This window comes from Brachionichthys hirsutus, chromosome 7 (assembly GCF_040956055.1).
Source record: "Brachionichthys hirsutus isolate HB-005 chromosome 7, CSIRO-AGI_Bhir_v1, whole genome shotgun sequence".
In the NCBI taxonomy this organism is placed as follows: Eukaryota; Metazoa; Chordata; class Actinopteri; order Lophiiformes; family Brachionichthyidae; genus Brachionichthys; species Brachionichthys hirsutus.
The window spans coordinates 8,708,034-8,727,880 of record NC_090903.1 but is presented as its reverse complement, the minus strand read 5'-3'; the positions used below and the strand labels follow the sequence as shown (position 1 = coordinate 8,727,880).

General features: G+C 44.2%; 1 protein-coding gene across 1 annotated transcript; it reads right to left on the bottom strand.

The window, feature by feature from the left end:
• Window positions 1–1,054: 1,054 nt before the first annotated feature.
• Window positions 1,055–19,232, bottom strand: parga (poly (ADP-ribose) glycohydrolase a). Its single transcript, XM_068741621.1, has 19 exons — window positions 19,204–19,232; window positions 18,834–19,067; window positions 18,661–18,755; window positions 18,441–18,618; window positions 18,174–18,306; window positions 17,567–17,689; window positions 17,381–17,461; window positions 16,485–16,559; window positions 13,031–13,123; window positions 11,896–12,050; window positions 9,202–9,281; window positions 9,046–9,106; window positions 8,734–8,809; window positions 6,553–6,700; window positions 4,955–5,033; window positions 4,686–4,794; window positions 3,996–4,101; window positions 3,143–3,271; window positions 1,055–2,617 (listed from the first exon to the last, which is right to left on the bottom strand). Exons 1-19 carry the CDS (start codon window positions 19,230–19,232, stop codon window positions 2,436–2,438), a joined length of 2,166 nt encoding a protein of 721 aa, XP_068597722.1. The 3' UTR covers window positions 1,055–2,435.
• Window positions 19,233–19,847: the final 615 nt, after the last annotated feature.

Genomic DNA, 19,847 nt, shown 5'->3' with positions numbered 1-19,847 from the left:
TTATTTCTAGACGTTACCAGAGACTCCTCCGTTTCCTCACCAACGTCATCCCAGAATCTGTCGGACAGTTGTCAGTGAGGAATGACACAGATCCAAGCCCACACGGGTTTTGTCGTGCCCCCCACCCCGCCCGCACGTCCGCCGGAGTGTCAGGTGGCGCCGGTGGAATTTATAGGTAACAGCCAAACACACCAGCTCAAAATAAAATAAAATAAAGCTCTGATGACATATTTTCCTTCAAATAGATTAAGGGCATAAGAAGTGAATTAATGTGTGTATTTAGGGCGTCTATTTTATTATAGCAGCAATTAGTTTTATATCGAGAATGTCTGCTTTAATCCTAAATCTATGAAGCCCTTCACAGCCAGACAGGTCATTTTTCGCCTCCATTACATCAACGCGTATTTTCCCCCTCACTATTAATTATATAAGCCAATTAAACTTTCATAATGGCTGAACATGAGTCATTGGAGCAAGTGGCTTCAGATTGATGGGCTTCCACCGTCAGAGGGTTAAACAACGAGATAGTTAGGAACCCCCCCCCCCCCTCTAGATTTTCATCAGTCATACTTGCTGGCACAGATGGAGCCGCATCATCAATCATGGGCAAACAAGTTACAGAGTGTCTACCAGAGAGATCAGAGCAGGAGTCATGTGATCATCATTTGGATTTGCTGTGGACCAGTTGCAAGTTACAGCATCTATTTTCAAATGATCTAAATAACTACTGGAATATGTACTCTTGTTTATGATTAAATCATACAAATACAGGTATGCACACACACAAAATAATAATAATAATAATTATGCTGTGTTTACTGATAGTTGCTCTATTTTCATATCTTGCTGCTGCTTTCAAGCTGACCTGCAGAACTAAAGGTCAAGCAATTATAAAATGAAATGGCTTTTTTTGTTTTTGCAGTGATTTTGCTGCCTGACAAAGACGGAGTAAAGATCAGTTGCTTTCTGGCGTTTTATTAATAGCGTTCATTGATGGAAAGACCTGTGCCGCTGGCTAACATTGTGGGCCGAGTACCAAATTACACCCCGTTTGATTGGACAGCAGTTTGAAACATTTCGTCCAAAAAGGGAAAAAAATGAAATAAGCCACAGTTATCTATAATGTCGTATTCCAGGTGACAAACTGGTGCTGAAGTGTGAGAAGCAGCTAAAAATATGTCCTCAGTCCAGGTCGGCTTTGGTTATTCTCTTTGTCGGGACACTTTGTCAATGTGTCCAAATAATTCAGTAAACCCAGGAGGCACCAGTAACCTATATAAAGTTCACGACAATGTCACCCTTCTTGTTTAAAAAAAACAAACAAACAAGCCATCAAGAGTTAGATCTGCCAAACCAAACTGACCTTGAGTCCTGCAGCTCATCCGGTCAATGCCGGGCTCGGGACAAAGAGCATGGAGAAGCGGATAATGTGTAATCCATTTAACAGAGCCAAGCCCGCACCCCATTTGTGGAAGTCCACGTCACGGGGTTATTTAGCAGCCCTAATTCATCTAATAAAGCACGTTTGTTGGAAGAATCACATTTGTCTGGAAGCCCCTGGCGCACGTGCCATCAAGGAAATCAATCCCATTTCATAATGCGTGGTTTATAAATGAGATTATTTATGGTGGCAAAAGCGCGGACTTAAAAATATCAAAAGATATCAACCATTTAGAATTATTACAGGTTATAGTTTAATTATGAAACTAGAATAAAATAGGAGTACAGTCAAAAAAGTACAGTACTATGCAACACATCTAGTCTGCAAGCTACCTATGAAATCACTTATTAAATAAAACCCACACCCACAGAAAATACAGCAAATAATCAACACAGCAATCCCAAAATGAAACAAAACATTTTTATGTGCAGTTCTTGATCCATTCCTCACTTTTATTTGTATGTACAGTAGTAATACTGTAGTTAATGATAAATATACTTGATTAGGTCACTTAGAACAGATCAGCTAAGATACCTTCCACACCAGTGGCCATCGTACCAATGGGGTCGACTCCAAAGAAGAACCATCAACAGAATACAGAACATAAAAGCGCAGCAGATATTTGTCCTACCACAGCTTGAGTATGGCGAGTAGACAAAAGCAGCTCGTCCATAAAAGTAGCAAACACAAGAAGATCATTAAGAATGAGAAATGTTCACAAACATGCATATGTTTTTGCAGAAAACAATATATTTAGGACAGGCCCATGGGTAATGAAGATTTTCCTATATTGCTCCACATCTTTCAAACATTTCATAACTACAAGGCTCCCCGTTATACCTCCAAACAACAAGGCAAAATTGTGTTTCTGTAGTTTGTGTGCTGGGATCACAAACATAAAGGGAGCGAGAGTGATGTGTGAGGACAAGTCGAGTGCTCGGAGCGTTTCCTTAACGTCGAGTCTCTTTCTCTACGGAGGGATTGAGAAGGGAAGTCAATGCGAGTCCAACGTTACAGAGGACATCCCAGAATGCTTTGCAGGATCCGGAGGGTGATCCATCCCATGTGAAGAGACTTTCTTATAGACGAAGCCGTAGAGACTGACTTCAGGTCGAGTCGTGCGGCAATTCTTGCACACCAGAGCGGAGTACTGGTTCAAAAGGCTGTACAGCGTCCCTGGGAGAGGGAAGGAGGGCGGAGAAGAGAGAGAGAGAGAGGGAGGGGTGAGTGGTCAAGAGAAGAAGAAATACGGAGGGCAGTAAAACAAGATTTGAGCAAAATAGACCAAAAAAAAAAGAACAGAAGACGAGAGTGAAATCGTAAAGGGTTGAATAAATCACACACATCCCTTATTCGCTGGTTCCACTTTAGGAAATGGATGGCTGGAGGGGAATTTCTCTCAGAGGCTTCAATAAATGTCAGCGCAAGAAAAATTAAAAGCGGGGCAGGGAGAGGGCGGGGTCAGCGCAGGCAGCAACACACTGCAGCTGAGGCTGAAAGGACGAGCCGAGGAGCGGAGACGGCCCATAAGGTGGAATAACTTAACACACAGATGAGTGCAGACGCCGCATGAATCCCACCAGAGGCTGATCTCACCGTTCCTGCCCGTTATGTAACTGAAGGTCGGAGTTCAACAGAAAAATGGCTTCCCGTGTGGACCGCAGAGAAGATGGAAATGTAGGATTTGTAGGCGAGTCTTACCAACAGTGACTCGTCTCTCGGCGAGAAAAGTGTGCATTTCGTGAACGTCTCTCATCAGCTGGGCGTCTCCGAACGTGAAGTACGCCACGTCTCTCCCGGCCTCCGCTGCAGCCATCAACTGAATCAGAGCTAAGAAGAACAAAGCCAGAGTCATCATATTCGCTCGCATTAGCATCTTAGGATCATTTGTAACCTTCAGCTTCAGGAGGAAATCGGGAATACATAATTGGCCCACTGCAAATACGTTTGGTTAATAAACTGGATAAGGCGCGGCTTACGGCAGAAAATAACGCAAAGTGACGGGCAATTTGTATCCGGAGAGTAAATCGGCCGCGCAGCCTCATGAGCAGTATTCAATCTTTTAGTCCTTATAAATAAAAGTCCAAGGACTTGTAAATATTTAACCAGAATGCATATTGATTCCAGATTCTGATTAATAAACACAGAAAAGGTCATTTGCAAAAGCGTCTGTCATCAAGACTCAGGCTCACGGAACAACCGCTCAAGTCACCTCCGGGCCAGTCATGTTAAATACAGCTAGCTATGCTAACACCAGCGCTAATAGGAAAGAACCTGTGAAAATAAGAACCCCAATTGTCCTCTTAATGGAAAACATAAATGAGCGTTAGATGATCAATAAAGGGAGGGCCACTCCGGGGGGGGGGGCTACTAATTGAACAGCGGGGTCTGAGAGGAGCTGGAAAAACAGTGCAGCTCCATTCCTGAATTATTATTTTTTACAGGAGTTTCAGAAGTTGCTTTGAACATCTTGCAAATGAAAGAGGCTAAACAGACTTTTTCTTTTTTTCATTGCGCTTACTCTGACGTATTTATGTAATTCAAACAGTGATACCTTTGAGCCGGGTGTCTCCACCGAAAGCGCCACAGCCCCAGTTGCCCGTGGCGACTGCAGAGAGGTGCTTTCTGTTGGTGTTACTTCGAAAGAATCCACAGTAGGCCTGGGACAAATGCACAGGGAGGGGCAATGAGAGGACAAGATAGAAAGAACGAAAGAAAGATTTCTATAAGATGGACGTCAAAGAGACGAGCAAGAGTTTCTGGGTGTAAAGAATATACTACCACCGCTCTACAAATGTTGTTTCACCTTGTGTGACAGTGAAATAAGGGTGGACTAGCAAGCATAGCATAGCAATGAAATAGTGGCGTCTTTTCTACAGGGTCAGACTTTGCAGACCCCGCAGCGGCCCCCGGTTCCATTCCCACTCGAAGGCCCTTTGCTGCATTTGCTCTCTTAAATAAAAGGCATAAAATTCCTCCCAACCCAAAAAATATATTTTTTTTTTTTTACATCTAGAATCGTTTGAATCAATTCTGAAACTAATCAGACTCCCAGGAATTGAAGTCAAATTGAATGCGAATCACCATGAGCTCACAAACTCTCATGATGGTCCAGTATTATCACATCACTGACTGATAATTACACATTTTGAAAAGCACCAAGAGTCGGCTTTTCACGATGATGGAGTGTCGTTTGAATGGCGTGCACAGAAAACAGAGACAAGGACGTCTCTCTGTCTCTCACTTTGTTAAGTTCTCTAGCAATCTTCTCCGGGAGGAACTGCTCCAGGAAGTGCCTGAATTTAAGAGCATCGATGGCCACAATCTCTGTACATCTCCTCTGCCAGTCATCCCTGGAGACGCAAGAAAAACGCGAGATAAACGCCAGTCATTAAAACGTAAAACAAAAAAACACAATAAAAACATTCTGGCAGGATTCGAAATATTTGGGTTTAAAATATCAGAATGTAAAGATTCTCAAACATGTAATAGCGCTGCGTGAGGAAAACATACCTGGGGGTCTCATCCTTGTGGCTGTCCTTCCATCTGTAGCTCTCAGCGTAGCCAGAATATTTACTGTATTGTTCCGTGCCTGAAGAGGTTAACATAAATAAATACAATACAGCATTACTGAGGGCCCAAAAAATGTTTCCAGTGCCTTGGTTATTGAATCAAGCACGGTGCTTTTCTGTGCTCCCCATGTGACCCACACAGTGTCGTCTTCGATTGGATTGTCATAAATACAGGCCATTGATCTAATAAGTAATCCGCTTTGGGGTTTGAAATGAAAAGCTTTCGCTAGAACAGAAAGCAACGGCTCGAGCAGAAGAGCCTCGCCGTGGCCACGTCGAGGAAAAAGAAAATGGCTTGAATAAAACATGAAGCGCCTTTGTGTCATTCATTAACTTACAGGGTTAACACGCCTCTCAAGCAATGCATGACGTCTTATAACCTGGATTTATATGTGCTCAGGGTTAGAAAGGCGTCACCGTTTGTCATTACAAATCCAGCTAATGTATTCTGGAAATGACGCCTATTAAACCTGCCATACATTATGCAGCGCGTTTCCCTGGAACCTTCTCGAAGGTTCCATTTCAAGTCACCTTAAACTCGATTTCCCTTCCTGTCCCATCAGTGTCTGAGCCGTTATCGTTCTTCGTTAGCAGTTTGCTTCCGTCGGCTACACACAAAACAGAATGATGCCTACCGGTATACGTTTGTGTCAAAGACCACGAATGACAGTAAAACAAACTGAGCAAATAAGAAATATGTTTCTGCGTGCAGTACAGGAAAGACTTGGACGACTGAAGAATATCGAACGTTAGCTGGGACCATCTCGAAGCCGATCGAGTTGCGTCCATTCTAGAATTCCGGCCACTCTCAAATGTCAAACAACGGGCTGCCTGCGCCGCTTCGTCCAGCCGCATTTCTCCTCCTTCACCTTGATCCTACGTATCCTGGCAACAGCCTATGATATACTTCAACATGAAATTACATCACAATCCTTTAATTCTGACCCCAACCACCCCCCCCCCCCCCCCAAAAAAAAAACAAAAGCTCCAAATGCACTGGAAGACTCATTTAAAAAGGAACATCTCAAGGAAAAAGATATAATCAATTACACAGAAGAGAATGACAAGGGGAGGGAGGGCGAGACCGAAAGTGGAAACATTTTGTGTGTGCAAGGAATATTCTGAAAGGTTTTGATGAAGCTGTGGCGTAACGGGCCCATTCCATTAGTGGAGCAATGACCTTAGTTGGGCTATAAATTCCTTTCTGTCCAAATTTAATAAAGTTAAGTGGTGAGGAGGAGGGGGGGTAAATGGGAGGGGTAGCAGAGTGATGCGAGGCAGGGGCAGCCAATGAAGGTGACTTTTAAGAGATGCGATTTTCAACGAAGACAACGCGGCGCCAAGACAGACTGAGAAACACGGTATGAGACAGATTCTAATACTGGCTGGTACCGGGGGCCAGTATTGTGATCTCAATCCATGCTTGCTCTTACTTTGGTCATTGATAGGGTAGGTATAGCCGCGTGGCGGGAAGAAAATGTAGGATGTCCCGAAGCGTATGGACACGGAGTCTTCCATTGTTCGTGTGGGACTCCATACCTGTGACGATGAGGCATTCGTTGGCTTCCAAGGCTTCAGTAAAGAGGCGAGACACGATGAGCTCAGGGTTGATGACGAACCGGATCTCTTCCTGGACCAGCCCGTGGCCCGTCACTCCTCCGCCTACGAGCCTGTTTGCAAAGTCGACCTAATCAGATAAAAGATGAAAAACAGAAGGATTAGCACTCGGGGCACAAGAAGAATCCGTTAGCTGCCAGCGTCAGTCGGAAACGCGCTTGAATTGTAAAAGTGGACTGGAACCCTTTGCAAAAAAAAAAAAAAAATGCAAATAATACACAAGTTAAAATGTGATTAGCCACAACAGTTCACAACATAACTGATTCAGGGCAGCGTTAATATTTCTGCGGTTTGCCCTGCCCATCCAGTGAGGTTTAGTTAGTGCTACGCCCCTCATTGGAACAAATGCAATGTTTTAGTGTCTCCTTATTATCTGTCACCGCAGTGGTCATTTAATAGAGATTAATGTCTCAGGATTGCCGCACTGCTTCCTCCTTATTCATAATCAAATCAGGAAACCACAGCGAAACAACAGATGAAATCTAAAGGCATATTTCAAACAGCAATAAATCTGCGATTCATGGCGACCGTCGAGTTCTGACGTTCTCCTGTGCGCTGTGTGGTTTTCAATCCAGGTTGCGCCGTGTAAATATTAATTTATTCCAGCTTCATAGTGTCCCCCCCATCCTCTTTTAGATTACACTGCATGGAAGAAGGCACACAGTGTTTTTATTTCTGCTCTACACAGCACCCCCCCAAGCATTGAAATTCAGTTGTCAATTAGATACACAAAGGAAAAAAATGATAGACGAGGCAACCAAATAAACGACGGGGCTCGTAGACATTTCGCATCTTCCCGTTTCTAATGCAGGAGATATTTGAATGCAATAATCCAGCTTATGCTTGTCATGTGAGCCCCCACGCCTTGTTTTTGTGGCAGCCCATTCCGTCTCAGCGCTAAACAGCCCGTCGGGGGTCAAGGTTCTGCTCACTGGCCCATAGCTACGTCAGCCCGTGTGACAGTGAGGGGGTTTGTGTGTGTGCGCGGGTGTGCAGTGTCCAAGCAGTCGCTCAACTCCTCCTCCTCTTTACTGGTTCACCCCTCACCTCAGCCGCCATTCACACCGTCTGACAGAACGACAGCCTGCTCTACCCTATCATCACCCAGCCAGGGGCCAGCAGTCGGAGGTAGTCGTCATCCTCCTGCAGGACTCCTGTCCCCGCTGGGGTCACCCCCCCGGGATGACTCCCTCGTCATCTTCTCCTCCTTCTCCCTCATCCCTGACCCCAGGGTCCTCTCCTTGATCTCTGCCTCGCTAAAGTTACCCAAGTGAATGGAAGCAAACGTCAGTTGTCAAGTCCGAGCTAAAAAATAAAGATAAAAAGACGCATCATCAAGCAACCTGGAGCATGAGGCAGAGTGAGGGGGGATGTAGGAATCAAAGCAAAAATGGAACCTGGGTTGTAAAGATCTGTGCATCATACAGGCATCTTGATGCCTACTGCAGCGCTGAGCTCTAACAGAGCCAAAATATTTAGGTCAATTGGTCACTGCAAATTGTCCTTAGGTACGAGTGTGTGCGTGAGCGGTTGTTTGTATGTCTCTGTGTGGTCCTGCAATGAGCTGGCGTCTCATCCGGGGTGTCTCTCAGCTTGGATAGGCTCCATCGACACCCCCTTGACCCGGTACTTTGGATAAGCGACTGAAGACGAGTCGATTTACGATCATCTCGTCTTCGAGAAGAATTACGTGAACCTTTAACTGGGAAGCGGTTACTTCATGTATAACAGTTACAGGTGGGTTTATAACGGGTACCATATTCTCAGTGCAACCAGAGGCCCCAGATCACATGTAGATTACATCGTGAGTGGCTCTTTAAACACAACTCTGCTTTCTGTATCTGGATAAGCACCAACGAATGACTGGCTGATGTCTCGGTGCAGGTAACAATGAAAACATAGCATTGATTTTCATGATTTGGAGATTTGCTTCAAAGAAGGGAGCGCTAGATAGTTTGATTTACGGTAAATACCTTCAGAACGGAGAAACTAAACAAGGGGTGGGAGTCTAAACTAATCACGTCAACAAAATGCAAAGCGGTTTACGGGTTCAATCATGATTTTTGTTTAGCATTAGAATAAAATGATAAAAGGAATTCCTACCTGCAGCATTCCATATCCATCATCCTCAATCGTCCCTTCACAAGTGATGTGCAGACGCGTCAGCTGAGTCTGGGACCTTAACCAGAAAGGCTTGTTATTCTTTCACCAAGCAGAAATGAACTGCATTAACACAACATGTTTGTGTTTTGGCAAGATTCATCTAGAGATAAAAATAGTAATCCCAAAATGCATCAGTATATGAAATCCTCCGTCCCTTTGGGGAGCCTTAGAGTACTGTGTATTTATATGCTATGGAGTAGATGACCGACACTCATTAAGTCATTAAATGCATAATGTAGCAGAGTGGCACACCTTTCCCAGTTAGGAGGGTTGTTCAGCGCCTGTCTTGTAAATGTAACAAGACCCTTGGGCCCTGGACAAAGAAGACAATCAGATAAAATAATATTAATAATGATCGGCACCTGGAGAACAAGAACAGCATCATGTAGGAACAGTTTTCAAGCTTACTGGTCTGCGTAACTCTCCGGAAGTAACAAAGCAGAGTTTTCAATTTCTCAATTTTTCTCAGCGACGAACCTTCAAATAACCTGAAACAAAAAAAAAAGACAACCAGAGCTTAAGACGGTACAATTACAAGTATTCAGACTGACAAAGACAAAGGCTAATATTTGATACAAATGTAGAGAGTTTTATAGTGAGTAAGATGCTGTGTTTCACCACATGAAAGACATTTAGTGTTGCATTCAGGCATTATCTACAGCTCAGTGCACAAAGATGCTGCGGTAAGTTGAGAGAGAGACAGAGACAGAGACAGAGGGAGAGAGAGGACATCGAGTGTTTAAATCACCCCTAATGGTACTCTTTCACGATTAAAGGCGACGGAAGTTGATGACAAATCAGAGCTCGACATTCATCTTTTCCACTTTCTGTCCAATACCGGTAAAAAAAAACAGGAAAAAAAAAAACAGAGGAGACAAATGAATCAAAATGCTTCTACACTGAGGCAAACATGACTCTGGCATGAGTTTTCACCCTTTCCTTTAACAGTACTCACCCCCACCCCCCACCCCCCTGTCCCCATTCTGCATGAAGTACTCTGGAAGACAGCCTGTAAGTGGACAGGGTTAGATTTCCACTCTGCCCACGCATCACACCTTGATGAAGACAGAGCGGTAACTAATTACGAGGGATTTAGTCATGAAGTAATTAGTTATTACCCAACTGTAACCTTATTTCTAATCAGAAATACACCAAGAGGGTTCTGGCACTTTTATCATGTTTCTTGCCATCTCATTCTCACGCTGGAAACAAATACATGGATGAGATTGAATTATTGACTAGGATTCCTACGTCATTTTCTTTATCCCCCCAACCCCAGCCCCCCCCCGAAACTATCCATCACTTACTGGAGGACAAACCTTGACAGTTCTGCCAAAACAGCAATCAGCAGATTGCTTGGCGCTCTGCTCGTCCAAGACAGAGTGCTACTGTAGACGATAAGCAAATTGAAGGACACTCCCTCAATTACAGGGGAAGGAGAGGACCAGTAATGATCCAGGACCCATTTTAGACTGCGCTGGATGTCTTGTCTTATCTCATCTTCTCAGAGACACAGAGCCCCCCCCCACACACACACACACACATTTTGCTCCTTCCTGCATTTTGCTTCCAGCAGGAATGCTGATAGTGAAGGCAGGCGAGTGTGCTGGCACGGCTCTGAGGCTGCCAGCCCCTCCCTCCTGGAATCAATGCTTACATTATTACGGAGGCCTGTTCGCTTTGCCTGCCACTAATGTTTGGTGTCGAGGCAGCAAGTATCAGCATCCCCGGGGATTAATAAAATACCGTGATACTATTCAATCGCCTAAAAACAGCAGACGCTTAATCAAAGTCTAGACCGCAGGTTCAGGCTGGTTAAAGAGACGCTGAACTGAACCTACCATTGATGCTGAAGGAATTAGCAATATCATAATAAGATATTTACAAACTCATCATCCCTGGGACGTCGGCCACACTTAAATTAATCCATGCATTGGGAAGTTGAGTTGAGGTGATCGCTGGACTGTGTCCAGTGTGGAGTCTACTCTATGAAGACAGGAACAGAGCTGGAAGCTCGACTTCATTTCAACTCTAAATGACTCGTACAACTCAATTTACTAACGGCTATTAGTTCTGGAAAAAAATGCACGAGGACGTTAGTTCTATTAGATTCAGTTAGGTGTGTGTTCAAAGTCATCCAATCACGAAGGCAAACACGCAACATGGCCACACTTTCTGCAGCTCTACTGTCACCCCAGTAGAGTATCAGTTCATGCATGCCCCCCCCCCCCCCCCCCCCCCATCATTCCCCCTGCCTTGCATCGCGGCACACCTCAAGGGATGAGTTGCGTTTACAGCCAGCAAAAGAAGTGAGCACTTCACAAACAGTTCATTAAAGCAGTTTGTTTCAATTAACAGTCAAATACTTTTTTCCACTGATGGCTGGGTGTGAGTGAGTAGAAATAAATAATGCCGCTGTGAGCGCCCCACCCCCAGTAAAAAGAGACATGGAGCCAAAGACGTTTCTCTCTCCATTGTCTCATCTCGTCAATAGTCAGAGACGTTGACCAGCTTATAACTAAAAAAGGAACTTCATATGTACCAGATGTGAACAACTAAAGGAATAAAAGCGGCGTGACAACTTAGAATGAACGCACAAAAGGTTTTCAAGGCAGTAGTGCCCCCTTATGGAAATTAGTTTATGGTCCTATGAAGGGTCTGAGCACTAAAAAATAATAAAAAATAATTAAAAATAATAATAAAAAAACATTGGTTTGTAAAGCACAGATGTACGGAATTATGGGAATAATACACGTTTTTGAATGTGTAGTATGCACAATAATCTGTAAATACTTGAGCCTGCTAATAATACACACAAGAAAATAATATACTGTGCAAACTGGGAAATTCCACGAGCCTTAAGCAACACAAAAGGCAACGATAAAAATGATGGATGGACTTGTGAAGCTTCTTCCTGAAGCGTAAAGACCAATGACACTGGCACAGGATCGATATGTGATCTACTCAGTCTCAGGCTTAAACTAATGTCTTACAAAGGGAGTCATCGGAAATTGCACGTATCATTGCCTAAAACACAGAGGATTCCAGGTCACTCCTTTATACTAGTGAGCTACAAATCAGCTCTGAGAGGGATGGGGTTACCTGTAGAAGTTTATCTCAGGGTAATTGCAGTACTCTGACTTGCGGGAGTTGCGTCGGGGGAAAGTGCAGAAGAATGCGTTGGCCAGAAGACAGGATATCTGTTCCTGAGAGAGTGTCAGGGAGTGGTTCGTCCTCGATTTCAGGAGGGGGACTGGCTGCAAAGGGAAAGCGAGAAAAATGTCACTAAAAATCAGAACCAAATGGAAGAGAGACAAGTTAAACAGACAAATGGAGAAACACGCGCTTCTGGAGGTACAGCACTGCATGTCCTGAAGCCGAGTGGGGGGCGGGGGGGGTAGATAATTAGTTTAACCAGCAAGAGACAAGGCGAGTTGCATTAGGTAAATGGGCTGGTAGTAATTAAGGTCCTGGTTTTCTTGGTCAGACATACGAGGCTCATCTATCTTTACCGATTAGGGCTAAAGAGCCTCCCAAGGCTGCTCGGCTAGCAGATCAATAATCTATAACAACGCACACACGAGCAACAGCCGTGATGCTTCACACTGCAAAACAAGGCAAGGAGTCAGACAGCATCATTATTCTAGTGTTATCAAAGATGGTTGATTGGTGTCTTTGCACAGTAAAAAGCCGTGCGTGTCTGTGTGTGTGTGTGTGTGGGGGGGGGGGGGGTCTTCCTGCCCTGCACGTCACGGTAGCTGAATGAGCTTATTAAATTAAACTGAGGACTATGGAAAGACTAAGTGAATTACAAATATGGCAACCTTAGAATTCTCACATTAATTGATGACGGCGAACGGACATGAAGACCGATGGGGATGGCATTTATAAAGATCCGTGGCTCGGATCGGCCCCCATTTGCTGCGAGGAGGGAGACTCTGAACCATCTCCTGAAATACGTGGCTCAGAGGAGGTACAGAGAAAAGCCAAAAGGGAAAGGGGCTGAGTTTCGGATTCTACAAGCGTAACGCATCAGATGGATGACTGGACAAGAGACAGTCCGCTCCAATCCCAGACCTCTCTTCTAATGAAGCCGTTCTGGGCACCGACCAAAAAGGAGTCTTTGCCATCAAGCAGTCGTAACTCATGAGCGGACCTTGTCCACCACCGTCTTTGGCTGTCCTCGCCACTGACCGCACACAATTAACACATTCCTCATGTTTAGGCTTGAACTTACCATTGTGCAGAGGCGAGGAGCACCGAGTGCTAAAGCCACCATAGCTGGAAGGACAAAGTCAAAAAGTTGCTGTGCCTCACAATGCGCAAGACACTGGAGAAAGAGAAGAGACGAGGAGACAAACATGAGGATGTTATTGTGGTGCTGGCGCCCTACTTAAATTCATAAAAATATATATTAAAAGAAATACTGACTGGGTGGGACAGGAATGCTCGACAATGTATGAAAGGGACGTCCTCAAAATGGTGACCTCACTGCTTTATCAGTATTTCACTTGGAAATACAACAAAACCCTTCACATGTCAATAAACCCAACGGCCACAGTGATGAGAGAAATAGAAACGCAGCAGAGCTACTCGGTGTGAAGAAACAACCGTCAATCAGAGGGAGAGAGGGGGAGAGAGAGAGAGAGAGCGAGAGAGCAGTGGTTGGCATCTATACTTACACACATATACAACATACGGCTTACCTCAGCACCCAGTCAGTCCATCATAGAAGCTGATTTACAACTTAATCAATAATGAGCATATTGGCATCCCATCCCACTGTCATCAATCACTTGTCTTATCCCATCAAGGTGACCAAGGGCGCTTTGCGCTGATTAAATGGACCTGCTAGCACAAATGCAAATAGCCAAGCGGGGGGCAGAGTGTATTTGATTTTATACTGCAAGTCTTTGGGCCGTGATTTGCCAGGGGGGGCATTTATATGGCCGCCGTGCAGGTCTGACTAAATGCTGTCAGAAGTCATGAGCTGGCAGACGTGAAGTGTTCCGGCGGGACCGATGGATAGCAGTAGGTGCTGGGTAGAAAGCTGACCTCCCAGCCTGCCCAGCAGCTACCCCCCCCCCCCCCCCCCCCATTCACTCTGCAAACCCAAGCTACACCTTTCACATCAATGCATGATTAACTGCTGCACCGTTGGGTCTGTCAATCATTCTGGGCCCAACAAAGTACTTTAGTCCGTCTACTTAAGTCATATTTCCAAATGATCATTTAGAGACATTTAAATCAATATTTGAGAGACAGAAACAAAACAATAGCAAAAGCGATGTATAGTGGTGCTGCCAGCAATACGTGAAAAAGGGCTGTTCTCGTCAAGGAAAGTAGACTTTTTAACCCCCCCCCAGAAAAACACCACGTTTTCTTTAAATGTTTAAAACTCTTTACCACATTTTCTATTCTTATGCACTGAAAACAGCCTGCAAGACAAGATAAACAGATAAAATACCTGTTCATCTATATTCCCTTGCTGATGGTACACGTAGGGGGTAAATACATCATTAACACCGACCGAACCCTTGTTATTTAAAACTTGTCTTTTCTGTTCACTCAGGTTTATGTCATGTTAAAATCAGGAGGAAGATCTGACACAAATTAGTATTAAAGACACACACACACACACACAACAGGAAATACTTCTCGAGGTGTGTGTTCATATATTGGAATATCAGATGTTCTCGGTCTATTTTTCCTGCCAGTCTTCAGACAATCAAAAAGTAACAGTGACAGTTGCATTTGGCAGGGTAAATTTGGATGTGTAAATAGCCACCCCATGGCTATTTACACATCAAGTAGAGTGTCAATCATTGTCCCAGGGGCAATGCACCTCTTGATAATTACCCTGGTGCAGCACAAATGTTGCTCCAGATTTCATTAGGCTGAGATATACAGTAGTTGGGATTAAAACTACGGCAGAAGATTTACATTTAAAAGAAGAGCCAGCAGAAGATCGAAGCGTCCTACGGCCACCACACACCTGTACCAAAGAACAATTGTATATGGAGTTTTGCCGACTCATCTCTCACTAGGATTTATGAGAATATTTATCGTAAAAGCACGAGTGAGCCTCAGGATGCGTTGTACACGGAGAGGAAGGAAGAATGCCACGGTCACTGTGCTTCACTTGCTTTTAGATATCTGGAGGAAGATGTGACAAAGGCACCTGTTCCGTATTCTAAAAGATATAGTGTTAGATAAATCTAGTAAAGGCTTCCTGAGTCTCGCTTTAGAAACTAGACGATACCTCGATAAAGAAATATGGGCAAATGCTGCCATCGGCATGATAAGTGGATCTGCTGAGGCAATAGGCTCCTAGCAAGGGTAAGTCTCAGCATCCTTACAGATTTAATAGGACCGTTTAATTAAATTGGATTGAGATATAAAAAAAAAAAGGATTGGGCGGCTATTGATCTTTAGAGCCCTCTGCTTTACTCTGAGAAATTATTTTGAGAAGAAAGGAAATTTGCTGAGTAATCAATTATGAGGATGTATGAACGGCAGGCTCAAGCATCAATCTGGCTGGACTGGAACAAACATTCAGACTTAATTGTTAAAGTTCCATTAGAATACTTGTCATCTTCCTAATGGCTCCAGCAAAGGCCTGAAATCAAGAAAGAATATGGCAGGCGACCAAGTAAGTAGTGACACTGAATTTGTGTATGCAAATTAGGTATATTGCTAAACTTGGTTTGGTATTGATTCTTCTTTACGGGGGGGGGGAGGTATTATAGCCTATAGGTAAACTCACTTCAAAGTAAATGCACTGCCAGTACACAGACAGCACTGCATCATTATCCAGGACATTTATTCATCCTTCACAGGGAAAAAGCTTCTCCAACAGCGGCAATTTAATTAGTCCCCAACTGTCTGAACGGAGGTTGAGAAGTGTTAAAAGAAAGAAAAGGCAGACAGGAAGAAGAGCCCGTTCCCATGGTTCACCTGCAGCAGCTGTTGCCGCCATGCTCGGCGCTAATCTGTCCTAACAGTATGATGCGTATTCGCTACCCGAGAGACTCCCGGGTACCGGGAGGTGTCGATGCACGCCGATGGACTTGCAGCCAAACAGAGAGGAAAAGGCTCCCTCTGCGACGCCAACTCTAGTTTAGCGTCAACTTCGGCTTCATTCCTCATTAAGGTTAGTTTAAAGAGAAAAATAAATCAGTGAGTTACACAAACAACTTCCGATTTCTGCATGGCAAAGTTGAGAGGAGCTGTCGGAGCTGAGCCACTGGGGATTGGCTGCGTCTCACTGATGGAGGTGCTCATCTATGCATCGTTTAAATTCTCTTAGACCGTGACTATAGCAAATAGAAAAACATATTTTCATGATATTCCCCACACATGTATTGGGGCATACATAAAAGTCTGTCTCTGACATGGCTTTTTGCAGGATTGAAAAAAAAAAACAATCATGAAGAGCCATACTATCACATCTACTTCCTGTAACTTAACTGCTGGAGACCAGATGTTTCCACATTCCAATAGGGAAAGGGTGACTTTTTACCTTGACTGGTTTCCAACCGATATCACAAATGATGATTGTGACCCGAGATAATTTACAGGAGCAGCGATGAATACAGATTTATCAACAGAAAATCTCTATTTTATGAGGTTTCCCAACCAAAGAAGTGGACTCAAATGCCATGCATCATGTTTCATCATGCAGAACTTACCTCAGTACACAGAAGGTTCAAGGCAGTGAAGTCCCATTTCTTTGCATGGGCTGTGTTGTATCTCAAAATTGCATCCTGAATAGGACAAATATTGAGAATTGCATTTCAACAATAACGGATTATTTTTACCAAAAAAAATATATTTTGAATCGCAATTAGCAAGTCCTTTGGCGGTTAAAGCATTGCCTCCCAAACTTATTTTGTTGCCAATGCTGCCACCTTGTGGTAGGTTTTGGAATACGTTTTGCTCATTTGACACGTCTGTAAAAATAACATGAGCTAAACTTCTCTAATCTCAAAGGGGCACAGACTAAAGGAACCAACCTTCCAATAGTATTAAAATAGTCACATTTTAAAGTTAAATCTTTAAATGTATTCTCACATTTTAACAGATAGCAGTCATATGAGAGGACTGATTCAGTTTTTGAGTAGCTTTCTTGGACATTGCAAGATCTACAGAGAGACACGATGGATTTTGATGGAGGGAGTAGGACGGCAGTCAAGAAGAAGAAATTACATATTTGAGAGGATCCCAATAAAGGAGCAGGAGCCATGTTCTTCTTTTTGTAATATGATTTTTTTTTTTATACATATGTTACATTGACCCACTTGAGAGATAACTATAAACCTGAGTGGAAGGGTAGAGCATCGTCTAATTTTGGATTCATTTCCGAGAGAAAACTGACATGACTAAAATACTCTTTTATAATAATGATGTCATTCCAAGGTGTCAATCAAAACAGATTTATTATGAGGGTCAAACTTTAAAGGGAATACTGCGTTTAGCTGCAATGACTTAAGAGTTGCCTTGGTGGAGTTTCCTGCTCCCTGTATGAAATGATTTAAAGTCGAATCAGCCCACGTTATCATGATTCAGCCTGGCACGACTTTCTTACCCTCACGTCCAGTGAACTCTTGAACCCTCCCTGCAAAGCCGTGTGGATCAGCTCCCACCGACTTTGGACGCCACCACCATCCTACATTGTGCAACCCACAGACATATGGCCCTCAATGCAATGTCCTCACAGCCACCAAATATCAGCGTGTGCCGACGAGCTTTCAAAGAGATGGATTCAGTTCACCTCAGTCTCCACTGGAAACAGATTCTTCTCCGAGCAGGGCAGCTTCACGGACACATCGTCCCAAGCATCTTTGAACTTGGTAGGGTAAGAGACGGGCGGTTCTCCCTCTCTGAGGAGATCTGTCTGCAGCAGGAAAAACAGGACAACAAGGAAAAGGTCATGTATTTATAGGTTACTGCAGTGTGCAGAGGCGGGATTGGAAAGAGCTTCAACTCTCAGCTGCTGAAAACATTTGAGACTCAGGATGGAAATCAGGAATTTAAGAGGGAGCGTGATCATAGCTTCTAAACAAAATTAGGAGAAAATATATCTAATAAAAACCCAGTCTTAAAAATCAATAAACAGATATAGGGTATACATTCTGAAGTATTTTACCAGCAGAATATTCTGTAGAGAATATACAATATACAAGAAGACCTGGGGGTATTACGGCAGAAAGTTTCACGCTATCAGAACCGTTTCCCGCTTCCTCATTGGAACTTTCTGGGTCAAAACATTCTCTCTTCTATTTCTTTTCCCAGTTTTATTCCCTCATATTAAAGAAACAAGCGCTGACCCATTAACGCTGTGCCAGGCCAGCCACATTCACAGACGCTAACTTACTTACCCTGACTGTTACAGTGTGGTTCGGCACTGCTTTCAGGTGCGGCAAAGGGGGAGCACACTGGGGCATCCTATTCAGTTCGTCTATGGGCGTGCCCAGCGACCTTCTGTCCACGCTGTGCAACGCGGGTGAAACGCTGCCGAGAAAGACAGAGCGGATCGCTATTATCTAAAGACACTCTCAGCGTAACGGAGCTTCCACACAAAAGGAGAAGTCGCTAACGAAACATTAAAAAAATCGGTCCACAGAAGTGAAAAGGTTGACGTGTACCTTTCCAGAATTCCACCTGATTGGCTCCCACTTAAGTCCTTGGCCATAGTAGAAGAGCCACTGCACTCTGCTGTCGCAGCATCCTTGGAGCAAATGGCGCCCGAATCAACTGCGCCTTTGGCCGAACAGCCAGAATCGCAGTCTTTGACCAAACGCTGAAATTCCACTCCCCGAGCATCTGGAGAGCCAGAATCGCGTTCACAAGCGCTGCCGTCATAACCTCCGTCTATCGAGTTCATGAGCATTGTTTTAGACATGGAGCTGTCTGGACTCAGCATTTCCACATCGCCCGGCGCACCAACATCCTTCCGGGGACTGTTGTGAAGACGCAGGGTGAGCCTCGGATTTAGAGACGGTGCTGCTTTGACAGAGAGAAGATCAGGCGAACCGGACCTCTTGGATTTCTGCCCGTTTGAGCAGTGCGTTTGAAAGGAGTCGCTTCCGCCATCTGCAAGCGCAGATTCGTCCAGTTCGCCTGCAGACCCACAGTCCATGAAGTTCTGTGATGCTGCGTCAGCTTTCGTAGTGTTGTGCTTTTTGAATCCAGAGACTTGGTCTTTTCCGTCTGTCACTTTTGCTTTTGGAGCGCTGTCGTTTTTCCCATCCTGTGGGTGGACTTCAGACACGCTGCGCCAGGACAGACAGAGAACACATCATAGAAGGAGCCCGTTATGAGGCCAAAGATAATGGAGACGGTAAGACCCTTGTTAAAAAGCATTACTGTAGGCATAATTAATGTGTGTCGATTGAAGAAATGCCTTACCTGCCTTGGGAATCCATCACTTCATCCATTATTCACAGGTCGGTGAGATGAATCATCAACAACGACTTGAGAAAGAAAAACATTCACATGTTAAAAAAAAAAAAGCTTGATCTGTTTTTGCAAACATATTTCAGATGATTGCGACCTGGCAGGGCAAGAGACAGGAGTCAGTGGGTTTACATCGAATCCAACTCGAGCCAGTGAGACTCAAAGGAGTGTTTTTGGACTTGGTTTGCGTCACTTTCACGGGACATGTTGTTGTTGTTGGACCCCTTGGCTGAAATGAGGTCACAGCTCTCACGTCTCTTATGCAAGGGTTTGTTATACAAACGCACACGATTGGTAGCAATAAAATAAAAAAATAATAAACCGCACACAAAGTAAAGCTGGTGGCTGGTCCTGCGCTGCCACGGTGAGCTAAATGCCCCGAGTAACCAAATGTTTATAACATTCAACGTTACACTTTGGGTAAAAACAAATACTTCCTCGATTCCTAGAGGAACAATATGTACATGCTATCGTTCTAATATAATGTCAGCACATTAAGAGCAGAGGAATAAAGCCACATTTCGCTAACTTGGCTATGAATGACAAACATTTAAACGTTAGCTTTTAATTGCTAGCTCTGATTCCTGTAGATAGCG

Coding starts and splice junctions, on each gene's coding strand:
- parga (XM_068741621.1), bottom strand. CDS start 19,232: ATGGATGAAGTGATGGATTCCCAAGGCAG. Junction 17,462..17,566: donor TGTTTCCAGTGGAGACTGAG/GTGAACTGAATC, acceptor TGCACAATGTAG/GATGGTGGTGGCGTCCAAAG. Junction 4,795..4,954: donor CACAAGGATGAGACCCCCAG/GTATGTTTTCCT, acceptor TTGCGTCTCCAG/GGATGACTGGCAGAGGAGAT.